The 19,161-nt window shown below is 39.9% G+C and overlaps 1 protein-coding gene and 1 non-coding gene across 8 annotated transcripts in view; both read right to left on the bottom strand.

Moving 5' to 3' along the window:
- The window catches only part of MIGA1 (mitoguardin 1), a 78,660-nt gene extending 60,913 nt beyond the window's left edge, over window positions 1-17,747 (bottom strand). For 2 of the 7 annotated variants that reach the window (XR_015160296.1, XM_086390695.1), the window contains exons 1-4: window positions 16,451-16,975; window positions 13,062-13,174; window positions 5,197-5,274; window positions 728-905 (exon numbers count right to left, since the gene is read on the bottom strand). Coding sequence is in view for 4 of the 7 variants with exons in the window: in XM_086390695.1 (XP_086246821.1) it covers window positions 728-905; window positions 5,197-5,274; window positions 13,062-13,174; window positions 16,451-16,730 (649 nt within the window). In the remaining 3 variants the exon portion in view is untranslated. Of the gene's footprint in view, window positions 1-727; window positions 906-5,196; window positions 5,275-11,397; window positions 11,495-13,061; window positions 13,175-16,450 lie in introns of all 7 variants that reach the window. The other 5 variants (XM_086390698.1, XM_086390699.1, XR_015160297.1 and 2 more) reach the window with 5 other exon arrangements.
- On the bottom strand, window positions 9,766-9,873 carry LOC147375639 (U6 spliceosomal RNA). The gene has a single exon (XR_015161779.1). It is a non-coding gene; the product is annotated as a U6 spliceosomal RNA (small nuclear RNA).
- Window positions 17,748-19,161: the final 1,414 nt, after the last annotated feature.

Raw genomic sequence — 19,161 nt, 5'->3', positions numbered from 1 at the left:
GAAAGTGAAGTCACTCAGTCGTGTCTGACTCTTCGTGACCTCATTGACTGCAGCCTACCAGGCTCCTTCGTCCATGGGATTTTCCAGGCAAGAGTACTGGAGTGGGTTGCCATTGCCTTCTCCTCGCATCCACTACTGGGTATTGTTTTTGCTTTGGCTCCATCTCTTCATTCTTTCTCGAGTTATTTCTCCACTGTTCTCCAGTAGCGAATTGGGCACCTACTGACCTGGGGAGTTCATCTTTCAGTGTCCTATCTTTTTGCCTTTTCATACTATTTGTGGGATTCTCAAGGCAAGAATACAGAAGTGGTTTGCCATTCCTTTCTCCAGTGGACCATACTTTGTCAGAACTGACCCTACACAGCATGGCTCATAGTTTCATTGAGTTAGACAAGGCTGTGGTCCATGTGATCAGTTCGGTTAGTGTTCTATGATTGTGGTTTTCATTCTGTCTGCCCTCTGATGGAGAAGGATAAGAGGCTTATAGAAGCTTCCTGATCGGAAAACCTGACTGAGGGGCAAACTGAAACTGACTGAGGGGCAGGTTGTTCTGATGGGCAGGGCCATGCTCAGTAAATATTTAATCCAATTTTCTGCTATATATTAAGCAAGGAAATCTTGGAAACTAAAACGCCGAAATTACTGCACTGCATGTACAAATTACTCTACTGCAATGGTGTACATATAAAATTTCCTTTGTAGACTTAATTCAGCTATTTCTACATACCTTTGTCTGACGCTGCTCTTTTAGTGCATTCAAGTATGAGGTGCTCTGGTTCCCATGGTAATATTTTTCCTTTCTTTTTTCCACGTCTTCTTTTAAAGTGATGGGCCAGAAAAATTACAGATACAGCGCTCACTGCAGTTACCATGAATAACTTTTTAGCTACTGGCGAAAATTTGATCTAGAAAAGATGCAGTCAGGGTGATTATTTGCTTGCTTAAAACCTACAAAAAGACTAAAATTACTCTGAAGCTAACATAGTTCTAAATACTGCCAAGATAACATTATTTCACTCTTTCAATGACAGCTAGCCCAAATGAATTTCAAAAATATACTAAAAAAAGTAGTAATTTATCATCCACTGCTCAAAAGTTCTCAGCTAAACACTAAAAATCAAAAAGTCATCAGAAGCACAAAATAATTCAATTCCATTAATATCTGTTAAACAACTAATGATTAATTCATGCAACTCAATCTTCTATCTGAATAACAGCAGGAATCACTGCAGGAATGATTTAATCAGACTTTTAAAATGAACCAATTTTTTTCTATTTAACTGGAGGATAATTGCCTGACAATATTGGTTTGATTTCTACCATACATCATCATGAATTAGCCATAGGTATCCATATGTCCCCTCCCTCTTGAACTTCCCTCCCACCTCCCACCCTTTCCCACCCCTCTAGGTTGTTACAGAGCCCTCATTTCAGTTCCAAGCCATACAGCAAATTTCCATTGGCCATCTTAAACTGAACTGTTTTTTCCCAAACTCTCTGGAAATCTGGGAAAACATAAGTTAACTCAATTTATAAATATCATTTGTTGTTGTTGTTCAGATGCTCAGTCGTGTCTGACTCTGAGACCCCATGGACTGCAACCCCTCAGGCTCCTCTGTCCACAGGATTTCCCAGGCAAGAATACTGAAGTCGGTTGCCATGTCCTACTCAAGAGGATCTTCCTGACCCACGGATTGAGCCCACATCTCCTGCATTGGCAGGCAGACTCTTTAACGCTGAGCCACCTGTCACTTGAATAAGACTTTTTATTCATGAATTAATCAACAAACATTTACTCAGCATTTTATAATATACCAGGACTGTGTTATGAAAATGAAAATTAAAATCTTGGTATAATTCTATTCAGTAAGTATGTATCAGCCAGTGCCTCTCTTGCTTGGCCACCCCTCCCTTGAGGTGTTCGTTCCGTTCTTTCTTCAATAAATTTGCTTTTGCCACAAAAAACAAGTAAGTATGTATCAAATGTCTCCCACTGATCAAGAAGCACCAGAGGATACAGATCTTGCTTTCCTCAAGCAATGAGCTAAGAGTAAAGACAGATATACAAATAATGTATTACAAATAACTACAGTATAATGTGATAAATACAGTAATGTTAAGTATGAACTAAGTACTAACATAAGAGCAAGTGGTAATTATCTTTTTCTTGGAGGACAAACACTATTAATCACCTAAAATGCAAAAGAACTTTAAAATAAAGCTATAGCTTTGGGGATATAATGAGAGCTAGACAGACTATCACAAAGAGTTCAATCTTCCAACTACAAAAAAGCCAAATGCCAAATTCTCAATTTTTTTTTAATCCATCAGAATGCTGAAGTTGGAGGGTAATCAAATGGCCCCCAAACTAAGAAGACTGGTATTTGCAAGGGAAGACTGACGTGAACACTGGGATTTCCCTGGTGGGACAGGGTTAAGAGTCCACCTGCCAATGCAGAGGACACGGGTTTAATCCCTGGTCCAGGAAGATTTCGCATTCCAAGGAGCAACTAAGCCCATGCACCACAACAACTGAGCCTGTGCTCTAGAGCCCAAGAGTTGCAACTGCTGAGCCCACACACCACGAGTTCTGAAGCCTGTGTGCTCTAGGGCCTGTGAGCCACACTACTAAGTCTGTGGCCCTAGAGCCTGTGCTCCACAATAAGAGAAGCCACCGCAATGCGAAGGCCCAGCACCCACAGCTAGAGAAAAGCCCCTGCAGCAACAAAGACCCAGCACAGCCAAAAATAAAATAAAGTTAAAAAAATTCATTTTTTTTGTATACCAGAAATGATTTACTTCCACTTGTCATTCGAATTTGGCCTCAAGGACTATGTTCTAACACAAAATTTAAAACTATTCTTACTCTATTTTTCTTCCAAATCCACTTAAGTCTTCCAAAACTATCATGAAAAATCAGAACATTCCAGTGCTGTCCCAGGCTTTTTTCCCTGTACAAACCCTTTTTCCCCTTTACAAGAATTATTCTCTTCAGTAATGTCTTCACTACAGGTACTGCCAAATTTTTTATTCTTTCCATCTCTGTTTTCCCCTCTGGACCCATAGCTCCAATGTTCATGGCAACCAAATGAGATTTGGGGGGAAAAAAGAAAACAGTTCCTGGAATTTGGAAGCTAAACATCCAATAATAAAATAAATTCTAAAAATAGCACTGTCATTAAGAACACCTTACTTCTCATTATATTTTATAAACTGCCATGATCTTATTATCCTGCCCTCCAAAAAAATGCTTCTTAGGTCAAATTTTAATATTTATGGCATAAGCAGATGTAAGATAAGAAAATTAAGACCTCTACTAAAGAAAATAATCTATTGGGAGTTCCCTGGTGGCCTAGTGGTTAGGATTCGGCACTTTCACACTGTGGCTGCAGTTCAATCCCATAAACTATGAGATCCCATAAACTGTCTGGTGTGGTTAAAAAAAAAAAAAAAGAATCTATTAACACAGGCCCAGCCACAGCTAAGTGGTCATGTTCTGCTATATCCTGCTGCTGCTGCTGCTGCTGCTGCTAAGTCGCTTCAGTCGTGTCCGACTCTATGCGATCCCACAGGCAACAGCCCACCAGGCTCCCCTGTCCCTGGGATTCTCCAGGCAAGAACACTGGAGTGGGTTGCCATTTCCTTCTCCAACGCATGAAAGTGAAAAGTGAAAGTGAAGTCACTCAGTCGTGTCCGACTCTTAGTGACCCCCTGGACTGTAGCCGACCAGGCTCCTCTGTCGGGGGATTTTCCAGGCAAGAGTACTGGAGTAGGGTGCCACTGCTATATCCTAGGACACTGAAATTAGAGAACTATTAGGAGACATAAATACAATATTAAAACTACTGTCAGAAATATAACATTCTTTATTAATATGAATTCAAATATAAATCAATTCACTTTTAAGATCCAAATTCTGTCTACATATTATTATTTTTGCATAAAAGATCCATTACAACTTACAGTCTTAATCTTATGGAAAAAGAAACCTTTCCAAGACAAAAACAAGGTAAATTTCCCAGGAAAAGATTTTTATCAGAAGTAATCTAGGTAACACAAGGTCTGAAAGTTTCTACTACTCCTGCCTACCATTTATTCTGTTACTTTTTTTTCCCCACAGGAAAGTCAATTACTTTCTATATCATCACCCAGAAAACTGAAAATAGAGCATCTCACAATCCCAAACTCTTGAAGGGCTTTTTGAGGTGATATAGTCCATTTCCTTAACTCCAGAGAAAATGAAAACCTAATACTGTCCTATTCATTCAACATGAACTGAGCACCAACTTATAGGCCAAACACTGAGAATAACAAGAAAGGAATAACACACTGTTCCTCATGCTCAGATTCCACAATCCTCCCTACTCCATAACCTGATGCTGTTGTTTAATGTTCTTGTCAAGTTCCCCCCTCATCTAATGTTCTCAGGAGACAGAGAACAGTCAGTCACTCACAAGTCTCCTGCTCCAATAATCTATTTCCTGTTACTCAGCATACTTTTCTAACTACAACTAAATTGATCTATTCCTCTAACACAGTACCTTACACACCTTTTAATTGCGGTGAGGTAGTGGGGCACAACGGCAGCTCTAAGAACCTTATGAAGTTCTAAGCTCAATAAGGGCAGAAATTATTTACTCTATATCAACTGAAACAGAGAAGATATTCAATAAACACAGTTTGAATGAATCTCTCTGATAACTGGAACACATCACATGTCACATACTAACTGTGACCTTTGGACAAGAGAGAATAATACCATCTTCTTAAAAGGGTTGCTGAAAGTAATATCTGACACATAGCATGCATTCCAAAAATGTGCTTATTATTTTAATTAAAAAATTTTAAACAAACACCTTATTTTGAAATAATTTAAGAATTTATAGAGAAGATACAAAGACAGCAGAGAGAGTTCTTATATCACTCAGTTTTTCTCTAACAGTAACATCTTACATAACCACAGTGCTCTTGTCAAAACTGAGAAATTAACATTAGGACAATATCTAAGCTACAGACTTTATTCTAATTTAACCAGTTTTTCTACTAATGTTCTTTTTTTCTATTGTAGGACCAATTCAGGATACCACATTCATTACATTTAGACAGATTTTTTATTAACATTTTAAAGTGCTGAGTTAATTGTTAAGACTCTTCTGATTAACACCCTGAATCTGGAGAACCAACTAAACTACTTACCACTTCACTCTGTGGTTTCCAACTGAAAAAACAGTCTGCTTGTCTTAGTATGATACACAGTAATGCACCAAAGAAATCCTTAAAAAGACCACAGAAGCAAAAGACGAGTACTTTATTTACAGTATGTATTTATCAAATAAAAGAAAAAAATATTTGGAAAATATATCATTCCTTAAATACACAAGAAAATAAAACAGGAGCTCACATTTATTGAGGTGTTCACTCATCTTTTCTGTATGCCAGACAACATGCTTTTCATTCCTTTTCATAGATGATACAAATTGGCTTTCAAAAAGGTTAAGAAACTTGCCAAAAATCACACAATTCCAGAGCAGTGGGATGTGAATCAAAACACATCACAGAAGATGTGTTTAAACCCATGCACGCTATGCACCATGTGCTAAAATTACTCCAGTTGCACTGATGTATCTTACTATGCGATTAATTATACTGAATGGCATCCAAAATGGACTGTCAGTTTTGGGAGGCTGAACTAATGAACAAAAATTTTCATACATGTCTTTTTCCATAAAACACCAATATAATTCTACAGCTACAGAACTGTCTACACAAGAACTCTGAGCTTTTCCTTGGTCCTTTGATGCTATTCAAAACAGTCTGCTCTCTTAGTACAGGGCCAAAATACTTTTTGTAAGGGCCAGATAGTAATTATCTTAGGCTTAGGGAACATACAGGTCTCTACTGCAACCACTTAACTCTGCTGTTGTAGCACAAAAACAGTTACAGGTAATATATTAACAAATGAGCATGGCTGTGTTCCAATAAAACTTTACTTGTAAAAATAGGTGGTGGCCTTGATTTAGCCCATAGGCTGTAGACTGCTTACCCACCTTGGTGCATTTCATAACATGGAATGAGTTTTGGATACCCAATACTACGACTGGAGAGTAAAGGATGCATCCTTAATTTATCTGCAATGATTCTTTATATTATTTTAAAAAATATTCCATGGAACAATGTGGACAATAGTCATGGCCTCAGAAAATTAGTCCTATGATTGAAAAGCAGGTTGTATAGTAGAATTAGTTTGGATAAAACATACAAAAATAACTGGCAAAAATCCCAAAGCTTTGGGGAGTGTAAAACAATACTACCCTTATGGGAGAAAATTTAGCAATTATCTATCAAACTTTAATACATTTACTCCTCAACCCAAAAATACAAAGCCTAAAAATTAATCCTATATCTGTACTGTGTGAATTAATGTATATCAAGCTTATTCATTATAGCATTGGGCTGGAATCAAGATTACCAGGAGAAATAACAACCTCAGATATGCAGAAGACACCACCCCTATTGCAGAAAGTGAAGAACTAAAGAGCCTCTTGATGCAAGTGAAAGAGGAGATTGAAAAAGCTTCCTTAAAATTCATCATTCAGAAAACTATGATCATGGCATCCAGCCCCATTGCTTCATGGAAAATAGATGAGGCAACAATAGAAACAGAGACAGACTTTATTTTGGGAGCTCCAAAATCACTCATCTCACACGCTAGTAAAGTAATGCTCAAAATTCTCCAAGCCAGGCTTCAGCAATATGTGAACCGTGAACTTTCAGACGTTCAAGCTGGTTTTAGAAAAGGCAGAGGAACCAGAGATCAAATTGCCAACATCTGCTGGATCATGGAAAAAGCAAGAGAGTTGCAGAAAAACACAACTATTTCTGCTTTATTTACTATGCCAAAGCCTTTGACTATGTGGATCACAATAAACTGTGGAAAATTCTGAAAGAGATGGGAATACCAGACCACCTGACCTGCCTCTTGAGAAATTTGTATGCAGGTCAGGAAGCAACAGTTAGAACTGGACATGGAACAACAGACTGGTTCCAAAAAGGAAAAGGAGTACGTCAAGGCTGTATACTGTCACCCTGCTTATTTAACTTATATGCAGAGTACATCATGAGAAACGCTGGACTGGAAGAAGCACAAGCCGGAATCAAGATTGCCGGGAGAAATATCAATAACCTCAGATATGCAGATGATACCACCCTTATGGCAGAAAGTGAAGAGGAACTATAAAAAGCTTCCTGATGAAAGAGGAGAGTGAAAAAGTTGGCTAAAGCTCAACATTTAGAAAACTAAAATCATGACATCTGGTCCCATCATTTCATGGGAAATAGATGAGGAAACAGTGGAAACAGTGTCAGACTGTATTTTTGGGGGCTCCAAAATCACTGCAGATGGTGACTGCAGCCATGAAATTAAGACACTTACTCCTTGGAAGGAAAGTCATGACCAACCTAGGTAGTATATTGAAAAGCAGAGATATTACTTTGCCAACAAAGATCCGTCTAGTCAGGGCTATGGTTTTTCCAGTGGTCATGTATGGATGTGAGAGTTGGACTATGAAGAAAGCTGAGCGCCGAAGAATTAACGCTTCTGAACTGTGATGTTGGAGAAGACTCTTGAGAGTCCCTTGGACTGCAAGGAGATCCAACCAGTCCATCCTAAAGGAGATCAGTCCTGGATGTTCATTGGAAGGACTGATGCTGAAGCTGAAACTCCAGTACTTTGGCCACCTCATGCGAAGAGTTGACTCATTGGAAAAGACCCTGATGCTGGGAGGGACTGGGGGCACGAGGAGAAGGGGACGACAGAGGATGAGATGGCTGGATGGCATCACCGACTCGATGGACCTGAGTCTGAGTGAACTCCAGGAGTTGGTGATGGACAGGGAGGCCTGGCGTGCTGCGATTCATGGGGTAGCAAAGAGTTGGACACGACTGAGCAACTGAACTGAATGTTGTTTAGACAATGATTCTTTTGCAACCACATGGACTGTAGCCCACCAGGCTCCTCTGTCCATGGGATTTCCCAGACAAGAATACTGGAGTGGATTGCCATTTCTTTCTCCAAGCAATCTTCCCGATCCCTCTGGGGTCAAACCCCATCTCCTCCATTAGCAGGCAGATTCTTTACCACTGAGCTACCAGGGAAGCCTCCAACTATTTAAATAATACATTTTAAAGAATAACATTAGTTTAGGATCATTGTAAGGATTAAAGAATTTACAAATGTATACAATATAAAATCTCTAAGACAGTGTTTTACACACTGTGGGTGCTGCTATGTCCTATTGCTGGTCTTTTTAAATGTCATCCAAATGGTGTGGTAACATAAACAAATAAAAGAATAAATACCAGACACTTAGACTTAATAATAAAAAAAAAAATATATATATATATATATATATAAATTGGACAAATATATATATATACACACACATATACACACACATATATATACATAATGAACTGTTGAAACAACCCAAAAATAGGGAAATATTCAATAAACTATAGCACGTCTATATTTACAAAGCATTTTTTATGACAGAGAAAATGCTCAAAATATACAACTTTATAATCTCAAATGTAATCTCAAATGAGGGGGACAAAGCAGTGGGGGTGGGGAGTGAGGGACTGGGGAGCAGAGAGATGTATGCAGAAATAAAAGACCTAGGTAAAGTATAGCCAGTAAACTTTTATAGAGGGGTTGCTGGTAATTTTTATTTTCTCTTTAATTCTTTTCTGTATTTTTCAAATTTTCTTTTAATCATGTAATCCTAAAAAGGAAAAGAAAGAAAGAGAGAGAACGTAGGTTTTGGGATCAAAGAAAAGCAAGTTCAAATGCCATATAATATACACAATTTTAGACAAGTTAAATAAGCCATTAAAAAGCCACCAGATCTATAAATTGGAGACAATATAAAAATTCGAAGAATCTTTTAAGGATTAGAGACATTATATGTACAAAAGACCTAACTAATATCTTAAACACTGTGAACACTAAGTAGTATCACTCTCATCCATTGTATCTGTGTAACATCCTCTCCTATATAAAATGATACAGGGGACTTCCCTAGCGGTCCAGTGGTTAAAAACTCTTGAGCTTCCACTGCTGGGGAAGTGGACCAGGAAGTGATCCCTGGTCACGGAACTAACTATTCGATCCCACATGCCACATGATGTGGCCAAAAAAAGAGAGAGAAATAAAATGATACTATATTTTATCATTCTAAGACACTATTCATTTTAAGATGTAAGCAAGTTTTAGAAATGTTGAAGTTTGAAAAATGATTCTCTTAGATTTGATGAAATTCATTCTAAGTTTAGTGAAATAAATGCTACTTTCCATATGTATCTTTTTTTAAAATTTATTTATTTTAATTGGAAGCTAATTACTTTACAATATTGTAGTGGTTTTTGCCATACATTGGCATGAATCAGCCATGGGTGTACATGGGTTCCCCATCCTGAACCCCCTTCCCACCTCCCTCTGCATCCCATCCCTCAAGGTCATCCCAGTGCACCAGCCCTGAGCACCCTGTCTCATGCATCACACCTTGACTGGCGATCTGTTTCACATATGATAATATACACGTTTCAATGCTATCCTCTCAAATCATCCCACCCTCGCTTTCTCCCACAGAGTCTGAAAGACTTTTTACAGTCTCTTTTGCTGTCTCACATATAGAGTCACCGTTACCATCTTTCTGAATTCCATATATATGCGTTAGTATACTGTATTGGTGTTTCTCTTTCTGACTCAGAAATATGGAACACTTCATGAATTTGCGTGTCATCCTTGCGCAGGGGCCATAACTAAACTTCTCTATGTTGCTCCAATTTTAGTATATGTGCTGCCAAAGCGAGCACTCCATATGTATCTTTTTATTTACTGCTTGTGCATGCTAAGTTGCTTCACTCATGTCCAACTCTTGCGACCCCATGGACTGTAGCCCATCAGGCTCCTCTACCCATGGGATTCTCAAAGCAAGAATGCTGGAGTGGGTTGCTGCCAGGAGCCGGCATATTGCATATTGAGTGCATATTGCATATTGAGTGCAACACTTTCCACAGCATCATCTTTCAGGATCTGGAATAGCTCAATTGGAATTTTATCACTGCTGGGAGCCAGCGTGAGGAACTCCACCCGTGGCAAAGGTCATGAGGAAGGAGGCTCGGCATACGCAAAGGCAGGATCGAGCCTCAGGAGTCCCCCTGGAAATTCTCGAGCATCTACCCCCAAAACCAGAGTCTGCCTACTTTCTGCTTTGTGCTTTCACCTACACCTCTGACTTTATGGGGGGCTGTCCCCCACTACCTATCTCTGAAAAAAGAGTTAACTTATAGCTCCAGTTAATAAAGTTCCTGGGTGTGACAGTGTTTCAACCTACAAACTCCTTTGGAAATCCTCTAGCCTGCCAGAATAGGTTTTTCCGGTCACATGTGATTGTTCAGAGCCTCCCAACTGTGATAGGCAGGAGATGTTCTAAACTGTCTAAACACAGATTCCTTTGAGTAGTTAAAAGATTGATTAGGAATTGTATTGGTGAAGGGTTTTTCACTTATTGGGCCCATGTTTGCTGCTAAGTCTCCATATCCCTTACCTACTGTGTCCTTGGCAGTGTATTGATTGATATAATGGGTGTATAGAAATGTAAGTAGTAGCCTCAATGTTTGTAACCTTGGACCCTTGAGTTACTTCTTTTCTTGATTGAGCCCACCTCACCTTTGCCCTATAGGAATGCAATTCTATCCAATGCTTTTTGGAGGCTGGCGCCTGACTTTAGAATAATCACCTTTAGAGAAAAATAAGTTTCTTAAAATGTTAACAGGCCTCCTGGCCAGAAGATGATGTAAATCACCTAAACTTTTGCATATGATAAGTTTGAAAGCCTGGCTTCGATTAGGGTCAGGAACTGCTGTCCTTGCGTGACTCCACCCCTTCCCCCATTATCCTCTATGCACAACTTAAGGTATAAAAACTACTTTGAAAAATAAAGTGCAGGCCTTGTTCACTGAAACTTGGTCTCCCCATGTCATTCTTTCTCTTACCTTCTGGCTGAATTATTCAGCCTCTTTTCTTCACTGAATTTCCTCACTGAGCTATCCTCATTCTATTACTCATTATATCTTTGATGAATATTTAAATAAATAGGTCGCCTACGCCATCTCTCCTTCGAATACCCTGGATCAGCCGGGGCTGGACCCCGGCAGGTTGCGATGCCCTTCTCCAGGGGAATCTTCCTGACTCAGGGATTGAACCTGTTTCTCCTGTAGCTCCTGCACTGCAGGCAGATTCTTTACCTCTGAGCCACCGGGGAAGCCTTTACTTATTTACTACAATGGAGTACAAACTGCATTGGAAGCAGGTATTAAAAAGAAAAGGATTGATACTTTCTTGGAAGTCCAGTAGTTAGGACTCAGCACTTTCACTGTCAGGGCCTGGGTTCAATCCTTGGTCGGGGAACTAGAATCCTGCAGGCTATGTGGCCTGGCCCAAAGGAAAAAAAAAAAAAGGACTGTTACTATATAAAATACACAAATGGAGAATAAGCACATGAAAAGATGCTCAACATGACTAATTAGGGAAAAGCAAATCAAAACCACAATGAGAAAAAATTGGAATCCTTGTGCAGTGCTGATAGAAATTAAAAATGGTGCAGCCACTATGGTTAACAGTATCATAATTCCTCAAAAAATTAAAAATAGAATTACCATATGATCCAGAAACCTCACTTCTGGGTATACATCCCAAAGAACTGAAAGCAGTTATTTGTACAGTCATGTTCACAAAAGTATTAGTCACAAAAACCACAAGGTAGATGCAACCCAAGTATCCAGAAATGAATGATTAAACAAAATGTGGTATATACATAAAATCAAATGTTATTCAACTTGGAAGAAAAAGAGGAAATTCTGACACACACTACAATATAGATGAATCCTGAAAACATTACGCTAATTGAAAATAAGCCAGTCACAAAAAGACAAATATTACATAGCTCCACTTATGAACTACCTGGTGATAGTTGTTGTGGTTTAGTGGCTAAGTCACGTCCGACTCTTGTGACCCCATGGACTGCAGCCCACCAGGCTCTTCTGTCCAAGGGGTTTCCCAGGCAAGAATACTGGAGTGGGTTTCCATGTCCTTCTCCAGGGGATCTTTCGAACCCAGGTCTCCTGCACTGCAGATGGTCTCCTGCATTGCAGGCAGATTCTTTACCAACTGAGTCACCAGGGAAGCCCTATGAAGTATCTAGAGTAGTCACATTCATAGAGACAGAACATACAATGGAGGTTGCAAGTAGCTGGTGGGAAGAAAAATAAAAACTGCTGCTTAGTGGCACTAGAGTTCCAGTTTTACAAGATGAAGAGTTCTCAAGGTTGGTTGCATAACAGTATAAATGCACCTAATGCTACTGAACTGCACATTTAAAAATGGTGAAAATGGTAAATTTTATGCTATATATATATTTTACCACAGTAAAACAAAATTAAAATGAAAGGATTGTTTAATAGTGAGAACTGCTACTACTGCTAAGTCACTTCAGTCGTGTCTGACGCTGTGCGACCCCATTGACAGCAGCCCACCAGGCTCCCCTGTCCCTGGGATTCTCCAGGCAAGAACACTGGAGTGGGTTGCCATTTCCTTCTCCAATGCATGAAAGTGAAAAGTGAAAGTGAAGTCGAAGTCGTGTCCGACTCTTATCGACCCCCTGGACTGCAGCCCACCAGGCTCCTCCATCCATGGGATTTTCCAGGCAAGAGTACTGGAGTGGGGTGCCATTGCCTTCTCCAATAGTGAGAACAAGTCTATTTAAATAACATAATTATCTGAAAATAATTGTAATAACAGACTGTGTAAATTCACTTAAGATTTTTGATAACAAAAACAACAAAAAAAACATGAAATAAATAAAAACCAAGTAAGTTTTAAACTACTTTAACAAACACTTTGAACCATTTAAAACCCCAAAGGAAATTTAAATACTGTAAACATAATATGCTCTGAGCAATAAACTTATTATTCAACGTCGTATTTCCTTTAGTTTTTTTACCTGGCAGAGAGAATAGTACCAAGACAGAGGAAGATCAAACACTCTCAGTGCTGCTGTCTTCAAGGAAAACTGTGATTCGCTCACCGTTTCTTCTGACATGACTCCTCTTCTATCTTAATTAAATGAAACACAAAATATATTAGCCACAAAGATTTCTAGTTATTCTACCAAATGAAAGATACAAATTGAAAATTTAACTCTTTAAAAAGCTTTTCTTTTTTTTTTTTGCACTTAATTAATCATATTACACTAACCTGAAGAAAATAATATTCTGAACCAAATTTACTTAAGCTAAAAGTTTATTTATTAGCCAAAGTAGCCAAAAAGAAAATGAGTTAGATTTGAACTTTGAGTTCAGCTAGTAAACTTTCCTTTAAAAATTGTGGGTTCTAGATTCTCTCTTTTCTAGTGAAATAAATGTTTCAGCTTTTAAACAGTAACTTAAAATATTTTTATTTCCACTTTCCTTCCAACAACAACAGGGATTGGGGGGGGGGGGCACTGAAAGAAATTTGATTGGAATCTTGACCTTAGGGGCTGGAAATGAACCTCAGGGCCCACTGAACTTCATAGTTCAAGCGTTTATCTTCCTGCTGCTGCTGCTAAGTCGCTTCAGTCGTGTCCGACTCTGTGCGACCCCACAGACGGCAGCCCACCAGGCTCCCCGGACCTGGGGTCCTCCAGGCAAGAATACTGGAGTGGGTTGCCATTTCCTTCTCCAGTGCATGAAAGTGAAAGTGAAAGTGAACTGTTCCATTTTTTAAAAACTGTTAAGCTCTTGAAAGAAATGACATATACCGGCTATGAAATTTTAATATTGCTTTAATGCCGATTTCTACTGAAACCAATGAAAGAAATGTCAGTTGTTCACAGAGAAGGCAGTCATCACTAAGAGAGACCCATAAAGATAGCAGAATGCTGATAAAAACACAATGGTTAAGGGCCTAGGTCTATGCTTTGTAGAGCCAGAAACTCAAATTTTATACGTGTACCCAGCTGGACACACATTAAACAAATTCACACAATACTAATATATAAATTAAGTATACAAATTTGTTCACTTATATTAAGGAAATACACTAGTGAAAGAAAACTTTTAAAAATTTATTTATTTTCTAATTGAAGGATAACTGCTTTACAGAATTTTGTTTCCTGTCAAACCTCAACATGAATCAGCCATAGGTATACATATATCACCTCCCAATACTTTTATATGTTATCAAAACATAACCTTTCTGAAATAAGACATTGTAGGGAGTTGAATTAAGTATAAAAGGCTCTGTGGTAAGCACAAAATTAATGGGTCCTTAACAATATTTCGCTTCTCGGCGTTTTGGCTAAGATCAAGTGTAGTACTTCCCTGGTGGCTCAGACGGTAGAGCGTCTTGTCTACAATGGGAGAGACCAGGGTTCGATCCCTGGGTAGGGAAGATTCCCTGGAGAATGAAATGGCAACCCACTCCAGTACTCTTGCCTTGAAAATCCCATGGACGGAGGAGCTTGGTGCAGGCTACTGTCCATAGGGTCCCAAAGAGTCAGGCACAACTGAGCGACTTCACTTCCACTTTCACTTAACAACATTTCATACAGGCTGGGAAAAAGCCTGAGAACTGTTTCTGATGTATTATACAAGAGTAGGCCTTCCCACTAACTAGAATGTTTATGCCTACCAAATTTAATATTTCTTTTCCTTGGATGGTGCTGTACAAACTACCAGAAAATTAAAATTACCAACAATCCCTCTATAGCTTATTTGCTATACTTTCTTCAAGTCATTTATTTCTGCTCTTTTTCCAACCTTTCTGTTAATAACCCTTTTTTTTTTTTTCAGAAGTCTATCAAAACCACTGATTAATAGTTTCGTTTTCATATCAAACACAGCAAGATTTCTTAAGGCAGGTTACTGCTACTGACAGTTTACTTTTTCCCTATTAGTGACACCCAAGGAGTGGAAACTTAATTTTCCCCACACTCATATTCTAACTACAATCTTTCGTCTTAGTATAATCAATATGTTAATCCCAACTGACAAACTGTGGTACAGACATATTAATGAGAAATACAAGGAAACCATGAAGAAACTGTTAAACAAGTGAAAAATAAGTCTGAGAAATAAGACTAGGAATGCAGGGTGGCAGGAAACCACTATTTTTCATTAAAAGTGCTTCTGTAATATTTACTTTATAAAGTGTCTACATGTGTTACTTTTTTCAAATGTTTCACAAAACAAGAAGGAAGCACATTTACCCCTCCCCCCGGAAAAAAAACTTCATTTTGAGAAACATTTTTAGTAACTAAATAGATTCTGGACCAATAAAGGTACCTATACTATTGCATTTTTTTTAAATCCTGGAAGTAATTCACCCAAAGTGATTTTCTCCATAATATAGTTCCAGATTTTGAAGCAGAAGAAAAAGAAAATAAAGCAAACACTTCAATTTGCTGCAGTGGTTTTCTTAAAATAAATGTTCACTTTTGCATTCTAATCACCTCATACCCTTTCATTTAAAATCGCTGAGTGATTCCAAACTTAATCATTAATAATTGAACAGCTTCTTAAAACCAGTCATTTCAGTTGCTTTCAAACGTATTAATAAAAAAAAAATGGAGACAGTTTCATCATCACCAAAAATATTATACTCTGTAGTATCACTCGCTTCTCTCCATTCTAACCATGAGACACTTTTTAAAATATGTCATATACACAGTTTGTTTCTTAAACACACTTAAATTGGACTATATAATCCAAGCAAGAATGAAAGTCTGCAATATCCCCCAAATTTTGTCATGAAATGTAAATCTATACAACAGAATTCTGAGAAGATACTTGAAATACAGCAAAAACGCTTACTTGAAATACTGATAAAATAATAATAATAAAGGTCTGTGCATGAGCAAAATCTTTTAGAGTCTTCTCTCCATAAAATAAACGTTGAACAACTTTATTTACAGGAGGGCTCCGACGCCACAAACCTCCTGATGCTAAATTATTCTCAGTAAGCCCCTTGAAAGAAAGCATAATCTTCCTCCTCCAAAAACCACTCCCCGCTCAAACCACTGACATTCTTGCAGAAACTTGGACCACACCAGCGGCTCCTCCCGCAAGCCTCCTCCGCCCTCACTGCGTTCTCCTCTGCAGCCTTCTTTTTCTTCACCAAGATGACCAGGAAAGGGGCTCCCTCTCGGCTCGGCCACCCAGACCCTCGCTCGGGCTCCAAGCGGTCGCCAGCCAGCCCACCCTGATTCAGCGCTCCGTGGCGGGCCTCCCTTCGGCTTTCTATTCCTCCTCCCAGACACGGAATCCAGAGGGCGAAGGCCAGAGCTCCCGCCCACCCTTCTGCCACTAACCCGCGGCCGCTGAGACCCCACACAGCCCTCCACCCACGTACCTGATGCTCCAGGCCCAGTGCAGCCGGTCCACGCCTGCTTCCCCGCAGCAGCCCGGCGCTGAGCCGCAGCCTGGCCCCGGGGGCGGAGTCCTTCCGGGGTCAGGAGTGGGAAGGTGGAGAGAAAGTAGCGGGGGCCTCCTAGCCTTTCTGCGTGAGGGGCTACGTGTGAAGCAGCTCTCGCCATTTTTGTTGAGGGTAGAGGCTCCTGCCTTTCCCGAATGGCTGTGAAATGTACAGTGGAAGAATTGCATCCTGTTACAGTGCTGTTAAGAAATGGCATCGCAGTTTGTAACCTTTTGAGGGCCCCAGGACCATCCTAGGAATCTGGTGAAAAATATGGGGCATTTTCTCTATATGTCATTTAAATACATTAGTAAAAGAAAATAGCTTGTACTTTACCAAGAGAATATATATAATATATATCTATTATATATATATAGTTAGATACTCTGAACCAATCCATGGCTCCCAGGTTAAGAACGTCTACTACAGACTTTCAGCCCCTAAATAAATTAATGTTGAGCATTCCAATCCTGTATTAATGATGTTTTATTTACTTCGATTCCTTTTTAGCTTTTCCCTAAGTTAGGCAAGGTATTCACAGCTCTGAGGTTCTGTCTAAAACACATACACTAACGAGGGAGGAGAGAGAACAATAAAATAACATGCTGTTTTTATATGCAGTCCTGAGCCCAAACATTTCGTCCAAATTGCGGATTTAAAAATTCCAACTTCTGAGCATATTTGTGGTGAAAAGCCAAAATAATTTTGCAAGGATTGCTAAAACATGAGAGCACATGTTACTATTCCTATCTAAGAAACAAGAATGAACAATTATTTCTGGTGGTGTTCAAAAGTCCCTGTTAGTGAAATGGAAAATAGGATGAACAGTAATACCAATGTGTGACATTATTGTTGTTGTTTAGTGGCTCAGTTGTGTCTGACTTTTGCAACCCCGTGGACTGTACTCCGCTAAGCTCCCCCGTCCTTGGGATTTTCTGGGCAAGATCACTGGAGTGGGTTGCCATTTCCTAATCCAGGAGATCTTCCTGACCCAGAGATGGAACAGGAGTCTCCTTGTCTCCCGCTTTGCAGGCAGATTCTTTACTGCTGAGCCACTGGGGAAGCCCACAGGTGACATTACTAGATGAATAATAACTAAAATTGTACAGACTGAGTTCTAAGTGAAAACGCATGCATGGGTGCTAAGTCACTTCAGTCGTGTCCAACTCTTTGCAACCCTGTGGACTGTAGTCTGCCAGGCTCCTCTGTCCATGGGATTATCCAGGCAAGAATACTGGAGTGAGTTGCCATGCCGTCCTCCAAGAGATCTTCAAGACCCAGGGATCAAACCCCACCTCTCTTGGTCTCCAGCACTGGCAGGCCAATTCTTTATCACTAGCGCCACCTGGGAAGCCCCTATTTAAAAATATTGTGCACTTATAAAGTAAATCGGAGAAGGCAATGGCAACCCACTCCAGTACTCTTGCCTGGAAAATCCCATGGACAAAGGAGCCTGGTAGGCTGCAATCCATGGGGTTGCTAAGAGTCGGACACGACTGAGTGACTTCACTTTCACTTTTCACTTTCATACGTTGGAGAAGGCAATGGCACCCCACTCCAGTACTCTTGCTTGGAAAATCCCATGGACAGAGGAGCCTGTTAGGCTGCAATCCATGGGGTTGCTAAGAGTCGGACACGACTGAGTGACTTCACTTTCACTTTTCACTTTCATACGTTGGAGAAGGCAATGGCACCCCACTCCAGTACTCTTGCTTGGAAAATCCCATGGACAGAGGAGCCTGTTAGGCTGCAATCCATGGGGTTGCTAAGAGTCGGACACGACTGAGCGACTTCACTTTTACTTTTCATTTTCATGCATTGGAAAAGGAAATGGCAGCCCACTCCAGTGTTCTTACCTGGAGAATCCCAGGGACGGGGGAGCCTGGTGGGCTGCCGTCTATGGTGTCGCACAGAGTCGGACACGACTGAAGTGACTTAGCATAGCATAGCCAGTGTTCTTGCCTGGAGAATCCCGGGGATGGGGGAGCCTGGTGGGCTGCCATCTACGGGGTCGCACAGAGTCGGACATAACTTAGCAGCAGCAACAGCAGCAGCATAAACTAAATGGTGCTCTTGACACTTGAAGAACCTGAAATTTGTAAGGCTGTGTTTGTTTATTTCTCCATCTTCTCTCTGCTGCCTCTTTTCTACTTCCCACAACTTTCAAACTTTGAGCCTAATGGGAAGAAGAGTAATAATGATGATGATGTGTGTGCTCAGTCCTGTTCAACTCTTTGCTATCCCATGAACTGTAGCCCGTGAGGCTCCTCTGTCCAAGGAATTTCCCAAGCAAGAATACTAGAGTGGGTTGCCATTTCCTACTCCAGAGGATCTTCCAGACTCAGGGATCTAATCCTGAGGGAACTAAGATCCCACATACTGTGTGGTGCAGCCAAAAAAAAAAACACACTCAATTTGAGCTCTGTGCCCAGTAGTTTGTATCATCTGGGAGAATCTAAAGGCAATAGACTATCCAAAGAGGCATTTGATGACACAGCAGAAAGAGAGAGGACTACAGCAGAAATGGCCTATACTTGCAATTTTGCAAGGAAAATTTTCCTATGAACCATGAGAATACAACAGAATGTAGCAGGCTTGAATTATTATATCTTAAAAGGTTATATCTTGAAATCAGGACCAAAGTGGAC

Source organism: Bos grunniens, chromosome 3 (assembly GCF_055505025.1).
Source record: "Bos grunniens cultivar Pamir isolate PY7600 chromosome 3, Bosgru_T2T1.0, whole genome shotgun sequence".
Lineage (NCBI taxonomy): Eukaryota > Metazoa > Chordata > Mammalia > Artiodactyla > Bovidae > Bos > Bos grunniens.
Note: the sequence above shows the minus strand (reverse complement) of the source record. Positions and strands in the feature narration are given on the sequence as shown.